The following is a 16,897-nucleotide window of genomic DNA, read 5'->3' as shown; positions in this document are numbered from 1 at the left end:
CCCAAAGCAATTTTTCAAAAGAGCAAAGTAGGGGCGCCTGGGTGGCTCCGTCAGTTAAGCATCCTACCGGTCAGGTCACAATCTCACGGTTCGTGGGTTTGAGCCCTATGTCGGGCTCTGCGCTGATGGCTCAGAGCCCCGATCCTGCTTTGGATTCTGTGTGTGTGTGCACGTGTCTCTCTGCCCCTCCTTCACTCACGCTCTGTCTCTCTCTCTCTCTCAAAAATAAATGAACATTAAAAAAAATTTTTGTAGGGGCGCCTGGGTGGCACAGTCGGTTAAGCGTCCGACTTCAGCCAGGTCACGATCTCGCGGTCCGGGAGTTCGAGCCCCGCATCAGGCTCTGGGCTGATGGCTCAGAGCCTGGAGCCTGTTTCCGATTCTGTGTCTCCCTCTCTCTCTGCCCCTCCCCTGTTCATGCTCTGTCTCTCTCTGTCCCAAAAATAAATAAATGTTGAAAAAAAAATTTTTTTTTAAATAAAAATAAAAAAAATTTTTGTAAAGAGCAAAGTTGGAAGACTGAAGTTACCTCACTTCAAGACTCACTACAAAGCCGCAGTCACCCAGGCGGAGTGCTACTATCAAGAAGAGAGATGTGCGGGTCAACGACACAGAAGAGGGAGTCCGAAAACAGACCCACACGGTATCTGGCCAGTTGAATTTTTTTTTTTTCCCAGTTGATTTTTGACAAAAGGATCATGGCAGTTCAATGGGGAAAGTGTTTTCGACACAGGCTGCCAGTGCAATTAGATGTCTGGATGGGGGACGAAAGCAGTCGAGGACACACTCAGCGGAGCAGCCACATCCAAACCCCAGCCCCGCCACTAACCAGCCGTGCAACCGCACCTCTCGAGCCTGCTTGCTCATCTGTAAAATAAAGGATATTCTGGATGCGCACCCCATAGGGTCTTTGTGAAAACCATCCGAGATAACGAATGTAAAGGCGTCAGCACAGTCAGTACCTGGCTCAATATTTAGCCCCAATCCAGTATGTCTAGTCTTTACTCCGCCTTAGAGGCCTCACTGCTTACAGAACACGTCCAATATTTGTTTGCTTTCAACACAAAGATGATTCTCCCCCAACATTCAAACTAAACGAGCGCTCCAGGCTGATGGGCCGTGTTTACCCTGCGGCGTGTCAAAACTACAAGTTGTCCTTCAAAGTCAACCTTCTGGAACAAGTCTGCAGTCCTCTTTCCTTCCATTTGGTCCTCAGTGCCTCCCAGCCTCCTTTCCAACCAGCACCCCGTGAATGCAGGGCCCCTCGCCAAGATTACCAGCGACCGCCCCACTTGACTGGACCAAACGACGCGTCCCTCATCATGTCAGACGGAGGCGGCAGCACCGGGCTCAGCTGGTTGACATTCTTGCTTTTCCCCCTCTGGCTGCTCTTCCGTCTTCTTTGCTGGCTCCCCTCCCCCACCTTCCCTTTAAGCTCCTTGGGCTTCTCTGGGCCTGTCCACGTCTCCCTCCACAGCAGGCCTCACAACCCCAAACGCCTGCAGGTGCCAAGCGCGGAAGAGAGGTGAAGCGGCAGGGGTCACTGCGAGGGGCACCGCAGGGAGCAGTGTGGACGGTGGCAAACTGAGGAGCACGTACGTCACATGCCCCTTCTGCTGGGGGAAGCCACTGCGGGCGGGGCTCCAGGCAGAAACGTAGGGGGAGTGTCATTAGATGATTTCATTTTTCAAAAGAAGCCAGCATCCTGACTTTGATGTCAAATACCAATATTCACTGTTGCTCCTGATTTTTTTTTTTTTTAAAACACACTTGGGGGCACCCGGGTGGCTTGGTTGGCTAAGCATCCGACTTTGGCTCAGGTCGCGATCTCACGGTTCCTGAGTTCGAGCCCCACATTGGGCTCAGCACTGACCGTGGGGCACAGCCTGCTTGGGATTCTCTCTCTCTCCCTTGCTCTCTGTCCCTCCCCCATTTGTGCACGCACTCTCTCCCTCTCAAAATAAATAAATAAACTTAAAAAAAAAAAAAAAAGATGGGGCGCCTGGGTGGCTCAGTCGGTTAAGCGTCCGACTTCAGCTCAGGTCATGATCTCACGGTCCATGGGTTCGAGCCCCGTGTCGGGCTCTGTGCTGACAGCTCAGAGCCTGGAGCCCGTTTCAGATTGTGTCTCCCTCTCTCTTTTCCCCTCCCCTGTTCATGCTCTGTCTCTCTCTGTCTCAAAAAAAAAAAAAAAAAGACACATTTGGGCACACGTACACCTTTCTACCCTTGCAAGGGTCAAATTAGAGTTTAGTTCACCAATTTGCAAGACGTGTTCTTGAAATTCTTCCCAGGCGGCTGAATCTACTCCTACGACTACACACCAAAGGTCCCCATACTTCAGTCACTGGTCCAGACTTCCCCCCCACTTATTCGGAGATCCTCATTGGCTTCAGGACCATGTAAACAACGGCCTGCGGGGCCATCTCTACTTACGTGCTTCATAGGCACCTCACGCTCACCATCTCCTGACAGTGAAGCGTCTGCTCCCACCAGTGCTGCCCCCCTTTCTAGAGGATACCCGGAAATGGCTCAAGTCTGAAAGCTGGGGATCGTCCATTTGCCAAATCTGGTCATTTCTAGCTCCTATAAAGTATCGATCTGTTCACCTCTCTGCCTTCCTCTTGCTCCCCCCTAGTGTCAAGGCCATCATCACATCTCCTGGACTATCACGACCTCCAAATGCTTTCCCTGCCACCTTCTCCGCTGTTCTATCCATGATCCTGGAGCTAGAGGCATCGCAAATCGCCCCTACGTCAACCCCTTCCTTGACTCGCCATTGTCCTTAGGATCAAGTCTCATGTCCTGTCTCTACAATCTGATCCCTGTGAATGCCTCAGCTCAGATCACCATCTTTGTCCCCTCGCTGGGCCTCTGTTCCCTACACCTGAAACATTCTCTCTCCCTCAACACACAAGCACATACCCTCAAATGGCTACCCCAACCCCACTAATCCTTTAGGCCACTAGAAGAGGTGAGGACTCTGGGGCGCCTGGGTGGCGCAGTCGGTTAAGCGTTCGACTTCAGCCAGGTCACGATCTCGCGGTCTGGGAGTTCGAGCCCCGCGTCAGGCTCTGGGCTGATGGCTCGGAGCCTGGAGCCTGTTTCCGATTCTGTGTCTCCCTCTCTCTCTGCCCCTCCCCCGTTCATGCTCTGTCTCCCTCTATCTCAAAAATAAATAAACGTTGAAAAAAAAAAAAAAAAGGTGAGGACTCCCTACCATCCATTCCCACAACTACATCTGCTTCCCTTTCTGCCATATTCATCAAAACATGTCCTGACTTGTCACAGGAATATCTTCTCCATTAAACCCTAAAATCCATGAGGAGACTACGTTTTGCTTGCTGGCCATGATATGCCCTGTGTCCATCCTAATCTCTGGCACACACCAGGGATCCGATAAGCATCTGATGAACAAATTAATAAGACCTTGGAAGCAAGGCGCCAAGTCTTAGCCTCCACCCCCCACCCCATCAGCCACGGCGGGTACTCCAGTACTGACGAATGAATGAAAAAAGGAACGGTCTCTTTCCAGGCATACCAGGATCCACATGTGAATCCTTCCTACCATCCCAAGGGCTGCGACTAAAGCAACCCTCCCATAGCATTCTCTTCTCCAAATATTCCCATTGCTTCCTAGTAAGGCCGAGCCCCTACAGCTAGAGTGAAACACACTCCATAATCTAGTCTATCCTGCCGACTAGGCAAATAAGACTTAACTCCAACTCTGAAGGACTGGCTCTGATTGTGCAGAGAATGCCTTGAAGGGCAGCCCAGGCTCAGAGAGGAAAGAGTACCTACATCGATTATCCATTCTGCCATGGGCTGATGGAAAAATGGGAAATGCCATGCCATGGGAAAGTCAGTACATCTGTCATCCAGTGACCGATAATGAACTAGATGGATTCTTCTCCACCTGGGCTCTTTGGACCCTTGAAGGTTTATAGACATATACTTCGGGAATCTAAGAGTTCCCTGTGAGAAGTGTTCAGTTTTGTGAATTTCATTATGAAAATAATCCTTAAAATTTTTAAATAAGCAAATATCCTCCAGCAAATCCAGTGTTATCATTTGCCTTTGTGTTATAAACACATTGGACCTGGGACGGCTGGCTGGCTCAGTCTGTACAGCAGGCAACTCTTGATCTCAGGGTTGTGAGTTCAAGCCCCAGGTTGGCATAGAGATTACTCATAAAAATTTTTTTTAACATATACAAAAAAAATAAACACGGTGAACCCAAGTAGTATTACTTTATGTGAAAACTGATAGCAGAGAAAGAACACAGGAGGAACTAACATGTACATGATGTACTGTCCCAGGTAAAGGGAAAAGTGACATCATAATTTTGTAGTGATCAGAACAGAGGAAAGTAGTGGGTGAACTGAGCTATCCCATGGGGCACACCTGACCAGCCTCGTTTAACCCAAGAAAATCTGAATTATTAGGGGTTAGCATCATATTCATACTGAGAGCTTCAAGTGAGTTTGGCAAATTGGAATTTATCATATCAAATTAATGATGTTAATTTGAATTTATTGCATTTTTAACACTGAGTGAATTTGTTCTGTGCACATCTTTTAGTTATGATTGAACCACAACTATAATCAAAGGACTTTATGTACAAGTTTATGTTTGAATTATTTTTAAGTAACATAACCAAACTCATTTAAATGAACATGGAGGGTCTGTGAAAAAAAATTTGCCTTAAAAAGTCTATACAGGGATGCCTTGGTGGCTCGGTTGGTTGACTATCCGACTCCTGGTTTCAGCTCAGGTCATGATCTCACGGTCTGGTCTGGGATGACAGCAAGCAGCCTGCTTGGGATTCTCTCTCTGTCTCTGTCTCTGTCTCTGCCTCTCCCCTGCTCGTGCACGCACATTCTCTCTCAAAATAAATACATAAACTTGTAAATATATAGATAAATACATAAATACGTGAATATGTAAATAAATACATTTTTAAAAAAAGAGTCTATACATTACTCATGGCTTCATCTATCAGGAACCCTTTATTTTTATTATTTTTATTTTTTTAACGTAATCTTCACACCCAATGTGAGGCCGGAACTAACAACCTTGAGTTCAAGAGTCGCAGGCTCCAACTGAGCCAGCCAGGCACCCCATCAGGAGTGCTTTCAAGAGGATTCATGAACTGGGTGAGAGACTGGACCAACTCTAGCTCTACAGACATGCAGAGGGCATGTATTTGTGCACACACTTTATGTATCTAAACAACACGTAACACACACATCCCAGCAGTAAACCTCAGCTTTCACCCAACCATTCTCCACGGGCTCTGAGTTCATCATGCTCACTCCTGAGTCTAACCAAGGTCACACATGTATACGCCTGTGGAAACCAGGCAGATAATAAACGAGGGAAGCTGGCCAGGGCATGAGAAAAAAAATTATTGAAACCCTCGGCCTTCTTTCTCTCTGTGTATATTTTTCTTAGCATAAAAATGTAAGTATAAGAAATATTTCATTTCCCTTTCGCCTCACTAAAAGAAAACACCATAAAAAATATGGTAAGTGGCAAATGACACCCAGCTTTGGTGTGGGAGCTCATGACAGGGTGTGGTGTGAACCTGACCAACTCGAGAATTTGTGCCCCAGTTGAGGGGCAACCACCACCCAGCTCCAGCCGATAGATGTCATATGGGGATTCAGGATAACTGCTACCAGGTCTCCTAATTTTAAATTGACATAGACACAGACAGACACAGAGGGGCACCTGAGCGGCTCAGTTGGTTAAGCGTCCAATTTCAGCTCAGGTCGTGATCTCACGGTCCATGAGTTCGAGCCCCATGAGCTCGAGCCCCGTGTTGGGCTCTGTGCTGACAGCTCAGAGCCTGGAGCCTGCTTCAGATTCTGTGTCTCCCTCTCTCTCTGCCCCTCCCCTACTCAAGCTCTGACTCTCTCACTCTCAAAAATGAATGTTAAAAAAAATTTTTTTTAAGAAATAGAAATATACACAGAAATGGAAAGAAGAAAAAGAGGGGAGAGACTGGGGAGGGAGGGAAGAAGGAAGGAAGGAAGGAAGGAAGGAAGGAAGGAAGGAAGGAAGGAAGGAAGGAAGGAAGGAAGGAAAGGAGGGAGGGAAAGAGAAAGAAAAAGAAAGAGAAAAAGAGAGAAAGGAAGGAAGAGAAAGAAAGGAAAAAAGGGAGGAAGGAAGAAAAAAAGAGAAAGGAAGAAAAGGAAGAGATAGAAAAAAAGAGAGAATGGAAGAAAAAGAAAAGAAAGATTGATTCGATATGAAAACGTCCCAATTAAAAACTTCTGGCAACAGATTCAAGAAGTTTTCCCAAACACCGTACTGGCCAAAAAAACAACGTGTCTGCAGCTGAAGTGAGCGGGGGACCCGCAGCGCAGCCGCTCGGCCCCCAGCTCGGCGTCCAGCCCGCCCCGCATCTGCAGATCCTCCGCGGTGCTCGCGATGGTCCTTCAAGGTCAGCATTCGGGGGCCTCAAGGCCTGGCCGGCTCCCGCGGACCCTCCTCCCCGCGGCCCTGCGCGGACACTCCTCTTGGCTCTCCATCCTCCACTGCCTCACTCCGCAGTTTCCCAACCTCCGGGTGTTTGTCCCGGCTCGCGCCTTACTCATTCGTCCTGGACCCTCCTCCGTCACCAGCGACGCCGTGCACCTTGCCAGTCCTCCTAACACATCCGGGCCGAGCGCAGTACAAGCGGACCGAGAAGGCACCTCCGCGGAGCGGAGAGGGAAGCCTCCCTCGCACGCGATGCGCCCCCCCCCTCCCCGAGGCCCACCCCCGCGGCTCCCCCACCCCTCCCCGGGCCCCGCGGCCCTCCCCGCCCCGCCGGCCACAGGCGCTGGCTGGCGGAGGATGTGCGGAGCCCCGCGAAGCCGCGCCGCCCGCCTCCGAGCCGCTGGTGATTTCCTCCCGGGGCTCCGTTCGCCCTCCCCCTCAGGCCGCCCTCGCGCCGCCGCCCTCCCGCCTCCGCGGGGCCGCGCCAGGGGCCGGCGGGCGGGGGAAGCGCCGAGGCCGCGGCCGCGCCGGCCCCGCTCCCCCGCGCGGCCCCGCCGCCGCCGCCCGCGCCCCCGGGGCCCCGGGGCCCTCACCCGCGACAGGGTGAGGTCGGTCATGAGCTGCTCGAAGGCCCGCGTCTCCTCGGCCTGCCGCTGCGTGTGCAGCGCGATCTTCTCACTGAACTTCCGCGGGTTGGCGCTGCCGGAGCCCGGCGAGGCGGCCATGGCGCGGGCCCGGGGCCCGGCGGGAGGGGGAGACGGCGGGCGCGGGGCCTGCGCCTCGGCCCGCGCGTCCGTCCGCAGGCCGCCCGAGCCGCCGCCCGAAGGCCCGTCCTCCGGCGCGACCCGGCAGAGGAGCCGCCGCGGCCCCACAGCCAGCGAGCGGCCGGGAGCGCGCCGAGGTCCGCCCCCGCGCGGCCGGCCCCGCCCTCGCCGCGGCCCGCCCGCCGCCCCGCCGCCCCGCCGCCCCGCCGCCCCGCCGCCCGAGGGCTGCAGCCGGCGCTCCCGGCCGGGCCCGGGCCCGGGCCCGCGGCGCCCCGGAGCGTACCCCGTCTGCAAAGCACACCCGCGCCGATGCGTGCGAGCAGCGGCGTGACTGGCGGGCTGCAGCGCGGGGGGTGGGGGGGAGGGGGGCATCCTGGCCTCGGGGATAACGATTTGGGAACCGGCTTCCAGCACCCTTTGCCCCCCCACCCCCACCCCGGTTCCGCCGCTTTGCCTCCCTCCTGCCCAACGCCGCCCACCCCCGGGGGGGGGGGGGTGAGGAGAGACGACTGGGCGCCCGAAGCCCGAGCGTTCCCTCCAGCGACTCCGGCGCCGCGGGGCCTACGCCCGCCCTCGGTGGGCTCCGCTCGCGGTCCCCCCGGGCGCGCGCAGGGACAGCCACCAACTCCGCACCTCAGTTTGTAAAACCACCTGGCGACGTGCGCACCCTGGGGCCGCCGTCCCCGCCCGCGTGCAAACTCCGCGCCCCTCTTCCAGGTTCCCTCCGAGTCTCCCCGCCCCCAGCCAGGTGCCGGCCTCCCGGCTGTCCCCGCTCTTCTGCCGTCCAGCAGCTGCTCTCCCGCGACGTCGCCCTGCAGAATATGGGCAGCGCTGAGTGGGGCTGTGTTTTGTAAATTAGGCAACACTGGAGACACGCGGACGAGTACAGAAAATAGTGTTGACGACACCCACGCCCCCCACTCGAGATTAAACCTAAAACACTCTGCTCCACTTGCTTGGTATTTATTAAAGAAAGATAAATTTAGACCTAACTAAAGCCCCACCCTTATTCTTTCTCTTTCCTCCCTAGTCGCTGTTGTGCGTATCGTTCTACTCATGTTTTTATAGTTTTATTACGTATGATACATGAATCTGCCAACTGCGCCGAGTACCAACTTCTGTTTTTTAGTTTTACAAAAATGACATCATGCTGAATAGTCTTTTGCAACCTTTGTCGTTTCCTATTATGTTTTTGAGATTCGTTTATGATTTAACTGCTGTGTAGTAGTATTTCATTGTTTTCCTCGTGTCTCAGAGCATATAGCTGGATTGCTTAGAATTTTTAGTACGAGACTATATCTCTGCTAGCTAGAGTTTAGCTTGTTTTGTTATGATTGGATTAATTTTAATTGTAACTGAATTCTTCTGTTTTATTTTGTGGTATTTACCATACTTTTTCTTCTTACTTTCTGCTTTCCTGTTAATGTTGTCCGGGTTCAGGTTCAGAGAACAGAATTCATTCTGGAAACTTTAAGTACAAAAGGATTTACTCTAGGGTATAAAATGGCTTAAGGATTTCTCTGGAGGGTGAAGATTCTAGGTTGGACATTCAGGAGTGACTTTGGGAGCCACTTTGAGACTCTGAGAGCAGAACCAGGCCACCAGAAGAGCCACTGCCCCTTCTGAAATCTGGAAGCTACTTACTGAATTGGAAAGCTGTCCCTACAGCTGCCAGCTTCTGAACCTGTACAGCTATTGTGATGATAAGACTCCACTGGAGCGAAATCAGACCCCTCCCCGGCTGTCCTCACAAACAGAAACAGCACACACCCAGACCCTGCTGCACTTGCGCCTTACAAACCAAATCAGAGAGAAAATCTGATTGGAAGAGCCAAAATGGCGTCCAGAATCCCAGCTTTCGAAATACAGCAAGGCACAGTTGGACGTCGGAATGGGTATTGAACTAATTCCACAATGTTCGTCCACCGATTCACCAAGGCAGTTGTCCACCATAGCTCCCTTTTATTGCCCCGAATGACTGGTTTTTATTTCCATATTTCTCCTATCTGATTTGGAAGATATCCTATTCCATTTCTATCCTTATTATGGTTAGCCTGATCATTTTTAATCCCTTAATCAAATAAATACACGTGAGTTGTTTAGCAATAGTTTAACAAGGCCCATAATTTTAAAAAGAAGCAATTCCCAATTCCCACTGGAAATAAATTTGCCCTGCTGTTTTGTGATTTTTGTTTTCAGTTTTAGATATTATTTACTTTCTGTTATGGAAAAGGATGCCCTGGCTATTTTGTATGCTCAACAAAAATATGATCTTCCCTGCTCCCATTCTTTCAATGTGGTTATATGATCATTTTTGGTAAGTCACTAAGTGCTTACATAGTGTACTATAGTTCCATTTTTATACTTTTGGGGGGGGTAATCACGGCCTCTGCTTTTTATTTGCTTACATTTCTATCAACCCATTGCAAACTCTTTCCCAAACTCTCCAACAGAGCAGTGGAAGACATCACTGTGGGTGTGAATGGTCAGCTGGGGGGGGATCTTCTCTCCCGGAGTACTTTGATCTCTTGTTCCGCCCGGACTGCTTGCTCTACGGGCCTACTGAGTGCTGTCGTGCTGGCCCTGTCCTCACCTCCATCCCGTCATCCCCCGTCCTCTGACCTGCTTCCTACACCCCGGGTTGTGGTCTGCTTCACATCCTCCTTCATTTTAGTGGAGAACATTCTCCCATAGTTTCCTGGTTGGGGGGGGGGGGAGAAAAAGAGTACAGAAAAGATAAAATCCTTGCAACCGAGTGTGTGTTCATTTTACTCTCCTATTTGATTGACAGTTTGGCTAAGAATAGTCTGGTTCGCGGGAAGTCTTGTTCACTTAGATCTCTGAATGTATTGCTTCACTGTTTTCTCGCTTCTCAGGTTGCTTTTGAGAAGGCCACTCACATTCTGTTTTCTTTGTGGCTGACCTGGTTTTTGAGGGCCGGTATTGTTTGTTTATTTTTGTTTTGTCTCCCTCCCCATTCTCTGCAGGCTTAGTGTGCTGATGTTTTATGACGATGTGCCTCGGTGTGGAGCTTTCGTTGTCCGCTGTGCAGGGCGGCGATACGTGTGCAGAAACCGGACACCTCACCCTTCAGTTCTGAAAACCTGTCTTATTGTTTGGTAATTTTCACTTACTTTGCTCTCTCTTTCTGGAATATCTATCAGTCAGCTAATAGGTCTTCTACAATGCTCTTCCAATTTTCTTCTATTTTCTATTTCTTTTCATCTCGTTGTTGTTGTTCTGTCTCCTGATACGGTTTCTCAACTTTATCCTCTGACCCTTCTATTCAACTTTTATTTCTGTGATTATCTCTTTAATTTCCAAGAGCTTTTTCCTGGTTTCCGAATGTTTCTTTTCTAACAGCATCCTGTACTCATTTCATAGACGTGCGATTAATTACAGGTTGTTTCTGCTTTTACATTTTCTTCTACTCCTTACATTGTCTGCCTCTGTCTTGTCGGAGGTCAGTTTTTTAGTTTGTTCACTTTGATCTCCATTGAGAGGCTTTCCCCAAATCTCTGGTGATCCTTTACTCTAAATTCATAATTTAGACAGAGATGCTAAATATGTATAATTCCTTGTTTCTGGAAATAAAAATGTTTTAAAATATGTATTTTTAAGTATTCTGTAGCAGAGATTGCTAGTTATCTCCCAATACTCAGTCTCCCCTGCTTCCTTTATTAAAAGAAACCCTGACCTTTAGCTGGGCACAGCTTCACCCAACTAAAGCCAGTTAAAGACTACATTTCCCACTCTCCCCTGCAAATAGGTGTGGTCATGTGATTATGTTCCACCCAATAGGGTGGCCCTAGCAAATAGGTGTGGTCATGTGATTATGTTTCACCCAATAGAGGGTGAGCAGAAGTAATACAGGCAACTTTCTCTAGCAGTTACTTGACAAAAGGAGAGTGGACTCTTTCCACTTCTCACTGGCTGGAATATGGTTGCAGTAACTACATTGGGAGGAGCTATCTTAGACCATTAGATAAAAACTACGTGTTGAGAATGACAGAACAATGGTAGCAAAGGGACCTGGGACCCCAGCACTGTGGAACCACAATTATTAGCTCTGGACTCCTTCTAGAGCATTATGTGACTGAAAGATAACAATCAATTTTGTTTAAAGCCTTGTTATTTTGGCCTTTGTCACAGGAATCAAACCAGGACCAGTTATATTTAAATGAAAAAAAAATCATCTAAACATATCAACATATGGTTAACAATGGTTGCCTTTGGGGATGTAGAGACTACTGGGAAAATTATCTTTTGATTTACACATTTCTTTTTCTTTCTTTCTCTCTCTCTCTCTCTCTCTTTTTTTTTTTTTTTTTTTTTTGTTTATTTTTGAGAGAGAGAAAGCAGGGAGGGGCAGAGAGAGGAGCGAGAGAATCCCAAGCAGGCCCCGTGCTGTCAGCACACAGCCCGATTTGGGGCTTGAACTCATGAACCATGAGATCATGACCTGAGTCAAAATCAAGAGTCAGATGCTTAACTGACTGAGCCACCCAGACACCCCTGTTCTACACATTTCTAAATGATATGCATTTTTAAATATTTTTTAATGGTTATTTTTATTTTTGAGAGACACAGAGCATGCATGGGGGAGGGACAGAGAGAGAGGGAGACACAGAATCCAAAGCAGTCTCCAGGCTCTGAGCTGTCAACACAGAGCCTGCCTCAGGGCTCGAACTCACAAACCATGAGATCATGACCTGAGCCGAAGTCGGATGCTCAACCGACTGAGCCACCCAGGTGGCCCGAAATGATATGCATTTTTAAAAAGAAGTATGTATTTCTATTAACATCAGGAAAAAATAAAGAATGAATGCCATTTAGTTTTAAACAACTGACTGTAAGCTCTGTGTGCATGTGCCGGGCTTCTTGACTTGTGAATTCGCTGTAGGGTATTGAGAGAAACCCAGAGTTTTCATTGCTTGTCCCCCAGATAACAGTATCCCTAGGATCGGTTTTGTCTTGTTCTGTTTTGTCTTACACACTCAGTTTCTCCCACCTGAGGAATCTTCCAGTCTGCCCTCCAGGACAGTAAGCCTGGCTGCTGCATTCTGAGCGCCAAGTGGGAAAAAAGGCCTAAGTGTCTCACCATTTGATGTGGCTTGCTCTTTACCCATTTTCAGATGGCACCTCACTCCCAGCTTTTTCTTTGCCTTACCCAAAGTTCAGAATCTCTTTGGCTCAGTTTCCCTAGAAGTATAACCTCCTGTCCATGGTCACGGAGGAAAGGAGTCATCACTTAGCTTTGAGCAATCAGGGAGGGGACCTGGGTGTCTAATTACTCCTTGCACACGCTTTCAAGCAATATTTGTGTTTTCAGCCCTGTCCCTCCCCTCCTCTAGTGCCTCTGGTCCACTCTCTGAGATTCTTTGATGTAAATCATGACTCTCAGGCATTTGGTTTCAGCTGTCTTTGTTCCCCTTTGTCACTCACAACTGATCTATGTGTGATGGGCCATGGCCAGGTCTTCCAGCAGAAAGCCCCTACCTGGACAAAAGCACAAAGCTAAGGCACAGGCAAGGAGAGGGGGCATAAGTTGGACACCCCAAGAATTTCAAGACCTGGGGGTGCCTGGCTGGCTCAGTCAGTTAGGCATCTGACTTCAGCTCAGGTCATGATCTTGCGGTTCATGAGTTCCAGCCCCCTTATTGGGCTCTGTGCTGACCGCTCAGAGCCTGGGGCCTGCTTCAGATCCTGTGTCTTTCTCTCTCTCCCTCCTCTGCTCACGCTCTCTGTCTCTGTCTCAAAATAAATAAATAAACCTAAAAAAAAGTAATTTCAAGACCCGAACCTGGGCCCAGAATCAGGACCTAGACGGCGTGTGCTGCCGTAAGCCAAGTTGTTTCGGGATGCTCACGTGGCTGCTCCAGCAGAAGTGGAATTACAAACCTGGGAGCTTTATTTTGAAGCTCCTCAGGCCTGCTGACCACAGCCACCACCCCCCTGGGCATCTCCCTATGAAGAACAGAAGGAAAACACTGGGAATTCACAGTCACTAAGATGTCTCCTTTGTCTAAGTCAGGCATCAGCCAACTTCTCGTTGCAGAGGGCCAGACAGTAAGTATTGTAAGTTTTGCAGACCATAGGGTCTTATCTCCTTGGAACTATTCACCTTTGCCATTGAAGCAGGAAAGCAGCCATAAACAACACATAAATAAATTCACAGGGCAGGATTCCAACGAAACTTCATTTATAAAAACAGAGAGTGGATCAGATTTGGCCCAGTGACTGTAGATTGCTGAACCTGGTCTAAGTGATTCTCATACCTTTTCATGTTTGATGAAGTTTGTAAGAGAATTGCTCAGGATTTATGGTATCAGTTGTTTGAAGGTTCAGAACTTTGAAGACTTTAAAAAAAGTCTTCTGGCTTCTTTGGGTGCCAGGGCTGGTGCTGTTAGCTTCATTTCTGTTCCTTTGTAGATAATCTTTCTCTTTGTCTTGGTTACTTTATAGTTTTGTTACAAGATGCTGAGTTGTGGATTTTGTTTTATCTTGTTTAGAACTCAATATATTTCGGTCTGAAGACCTGTATAAGGATTAGATTTTGCTCTAACAGAAAATCTCCCAAAAAGTGACTTTAAACAGAATGAAAGATTATTTCTCTCCCATGTAGAACTCAAGGTATTATTAGGGCACTGGTCTGACCCAGTCAGTAGAGCATGTGACCCTTGATCTTGAGGTTGCAAGTTCAAGCCCCACATTGGGCATGGAGCTCACTTGAAAAGAAAAGAAAAAAGAAAAGAAAAGGAAGGAAAGAAAGAAAGAAAAATGAAAGGAAGGAAGGAAGTCAAGGTATTTATCTTATTGCTTTGCCAACTTCATGGTGCAAGATGGTGGCACCAACATTCTAAGAACAAAATAGAGGAACGTGAGAATGGGGAAAAGGGCATATGCACTGTGTCTCTTGAGGCAGGTTCTCAGAGGCTGCTACATTAACTTCTTTTTATATCCATCCCATTGAACAGAACTTACATGGCCACACCTAAATACAAGAAAGCCCAGCTAAAAATCAGGAATCTATTATAATGGAACAGTGGATCTCAAACTAGCATTCATCAGAATCACTGAAGAGCTTATTAAAACACAGATTCCTGAGCCCCACTTTTGAATGTATGATTCAGTAGATCTTGGATAGGGCTGAGAATGTGCATTTCTAACAAGCTATCAGGTGATGCTGATGCTGCCTGCTCTGGGACCTCACTCCAAGGACCATAGCATTAGATGAGGGGAGAACATATACTGAAGAACAACTGGAAGACTCTGCTACACACCTTTCAAATGTTCTAGAAATTTTTCTAAAAATCTCTTCAAACACTGCTTCTTCTCTATATTCTCTATTCTTTCGCTCTTGAAGTTCAGTTAGATGTATATCAAACTTTCTCATTCTATTTTTCATATCTTTTTACCTCCCTTTCATATTTTCCCACTCTATTTCTGTGCTACATTCTGGGTAATTTCCTTAGATCTATCTTCCACTTTATTAACTCCTCTCTTCAGCTCTCTCTAACCTGCTGCTTAACCTGTCTATTGAGTTTTATCTTCTTTAAGAACTATGTTTTCCCATCTAATCTTTTCAAATCTGGCTGATCTTTATTTAGAGTCTGTTCTTTTCTTATTTTTTATTCCTTCTTTCATGCCTTTATACTAGTTTGATATTCTCTTTCAGCATGTAGTTCTATTAGCACAAGTGTGGGGACCTCTGATTCGATTTGTTGTATCCACTCGCTCTTGCTTATGATGAATTGTTTCCTAAAGTTTTTAGCTATGCTTTCATCTTTAGGGGGCTTTATTTTTTTCCTGTGGGAATCCTGGGGAGTGGGGATATGAGTGAAATGTAGTTTTGCTTTGTTCCATGAGCTATAGGAGAATCAGTTACTAGACATGGGGATTTCATTACATGGATACTATAAATGCAGACCCTAAGCCCATATAGATCCAAGTTTTTGGTTTCTTCAGGGGATTGTTTTCCCCTGGAGCCCAGCCAGAAATAGCCAAACTTCTTTGTTAACTTTGCCAGTGGATAGATTTCACTCTTTTGGGCTGAAATTTTACCCTGCTTACAAGCTAATGCAGTAATCTGTTACTGTTTCATGGATTCTGGCAGCAGGCATGAGATTCCTGGGTGAGAGACACCACACAGCAAGCAGCATGAGCATCATTTTTGTGTCAATTCTCCTTACCCATCAAGTCCCACTGGGGTGATGCACATACATTGGGTTCTGTTACAATAGAACGAGCCTGTTCTTTGTGCCGGAAGAAGGCATTACTTGATCTCTCAGAGTTGCTTGCTGCAAACAAATCCCTGAGAAATGCCCAGTAAAGAAGGATCAGAGGTTTGCATTTGTGGCATGACCAACCAGAATGTCCGAGAATGCTCAGGAAGACTGCTTCTCCCAACATACCTGAGGACCTGAGGGTCCTGGCTTGGGACTCTCTGGGCATTAAAAACCGAAACTCCCATTTTCACAGCCAAGAAGATCCTAAGGTGATGTGATAACTAAATGTCATGTGAAGTCCTGGATCAGAAAAAGGATAATAGGAAAAAACTGGGGAAATCTGAATAAAGTGTGGATTTTTTTTTAAAACTCGAAACTCCTAGATTGCTGGAAGAGATAACCACATGCTTACTATTTCAGTCACTTGAGAATTTTCTTTTCTTGTGAGTTCAAGTATGCATTACAGATTTTGTTATGTTTTACCCAGTATTTCGAGGTATGTTACTATCTTCCGTTTGCCTTTGTCTATGACTTTGTTGGAACCCAGGTGTCTGTTTAAAATTTATATTCCTATATCCCATCCCCAGAGATTATGACTTTTACAGACTGGACTGTAGCCCAGGATTCTGCCTTTGTAACAAATGATTCTGTTACAGGTGGTTTGGGTGGGGGTCAAACCTTAAGAAATGCTGCTGTTAAGAATGGAATCATAGGATGGGTCCAAGAATTAATATGGCCTGTAGTTTTCAAATTGAAAGCATTCAACTTCTTAGTTTGGCAAACATTCCCTCCAATCTTCTATTGCAGAGACCAGAGCGACAGATCCCCCTTCCCAGCCTCCCTCATCTGGGGGGTCAGCAACATGTCCAGTTTGGTTATTGAGACGTAAGGGCAAACCTCATGGAAAGCTTATAGGTAAACTTTGGGTTTTCAGATACTAGGAACACATTTAGCCACCGCTAACCCCTTTTTCTATATACTTTGAACACAGAGGTGATGCCTGGAGCTCTGGAGCCGTCTTGCAACCAGGGAAAGAGAAAGCATAAGAACAAATTCAGCATTCAGAAAGACAAAAAACAACTTTGCCATTGTTGGATAGCTTAACCAGCACCTAGTTTTCCTCTGGATTTATGTGAAATAAATTTGTTGAAATCACTAGACGTCAGCTTTCCTTTCTTGCAGCCAAAATCATTCCTGATGCACATAAAGATCCTCATTTCTTCAAAACTTTTTATATTTTACATAATTTCAGATTTATAAAAAAGTTGCAGGGGCGCCTGGGTGGCTCACTCAGTGAGGCATCCAACTCTTGGTTTCAGCTCAGGTGGTGATCTCATGGTGAATGGGTTTGAGCCCCACATCAGGCTCTGCACTGTCAGTGCAAAGCCTGCTTGGGATTCTCTCTCTCCCTCTCTTTGC

The 16,897-nt window shown here is 47.6% G+C and overlaps 1 protein-coding gene and 1 long non-coding RNA gene across 16 annotated transcripts in view; one reads left to right on the top strand and one right to left on the bottom strand.

The window, feature by feature from the left end:
- CRTC3 (CREB regulated transcription coactivator 3) overlaps nucleotides 1-7,386 on the bottom strand; it is a 156,198-nt gene extending 148,812 nt beyond the window's left edge. For all 14 annotated transcript variants that reach the window (XM_023254890.2, XR_006598817.1, XR_006598819.1 and 11 more), the window contains exon 1: nucleotides 7,080-7,386. In XM_023254890.2, the coding sequence (XP_023110658.2) occupies nucleotides 7,080-7,211 (132 nt within the window). In that variant the 5' untranslated portion in view covers nucleotides 7,212-7,386. The remainder of the gene's footprint in view (nucleotides 1-7,079) is intronic.
- Nucleotides 7,387-7,513: 127 nt separating this feature from the next.
- LOC109500482 lies at nucleotides 7,514-16,638 on the top strand. 2 transcript variants are annotated; one of them, XR_002158045.3, is made up of 3 exons: nucleotides 7,552-9,567; nucleotides 10,238-10,369; nucleotides 16,470-16,638. It is a non-coding gene; the product is annotated as an uncharacterized LOC109500482 (long non-coding RNA). The 2 variants fall into 2 exon arrangements; XR_006598826.1 differs by having other exon boundaries at nucleotides 7,514-10,369.
- Nucleotides 16,639-16,897: the final 259 nt, after the last annotated feature.

Source organism: Felis catus, chromosome B3, assembly GCF_018350175.1.
Source record: "Felis catus isolate Fca126 chromosome B3, F.catus_Fca126_mat1.0, whole genome shotgun sequence".
Taxonomy (NCBI): domain Eukaryota; kingdom Metazoa; phylum Chordata; class Mammalia; order Carnivora; family Felidae; genus Felis; species Felis catus.
This window is presented reverse-complemented; position numbering and strand designations above follow the sequence as displayed.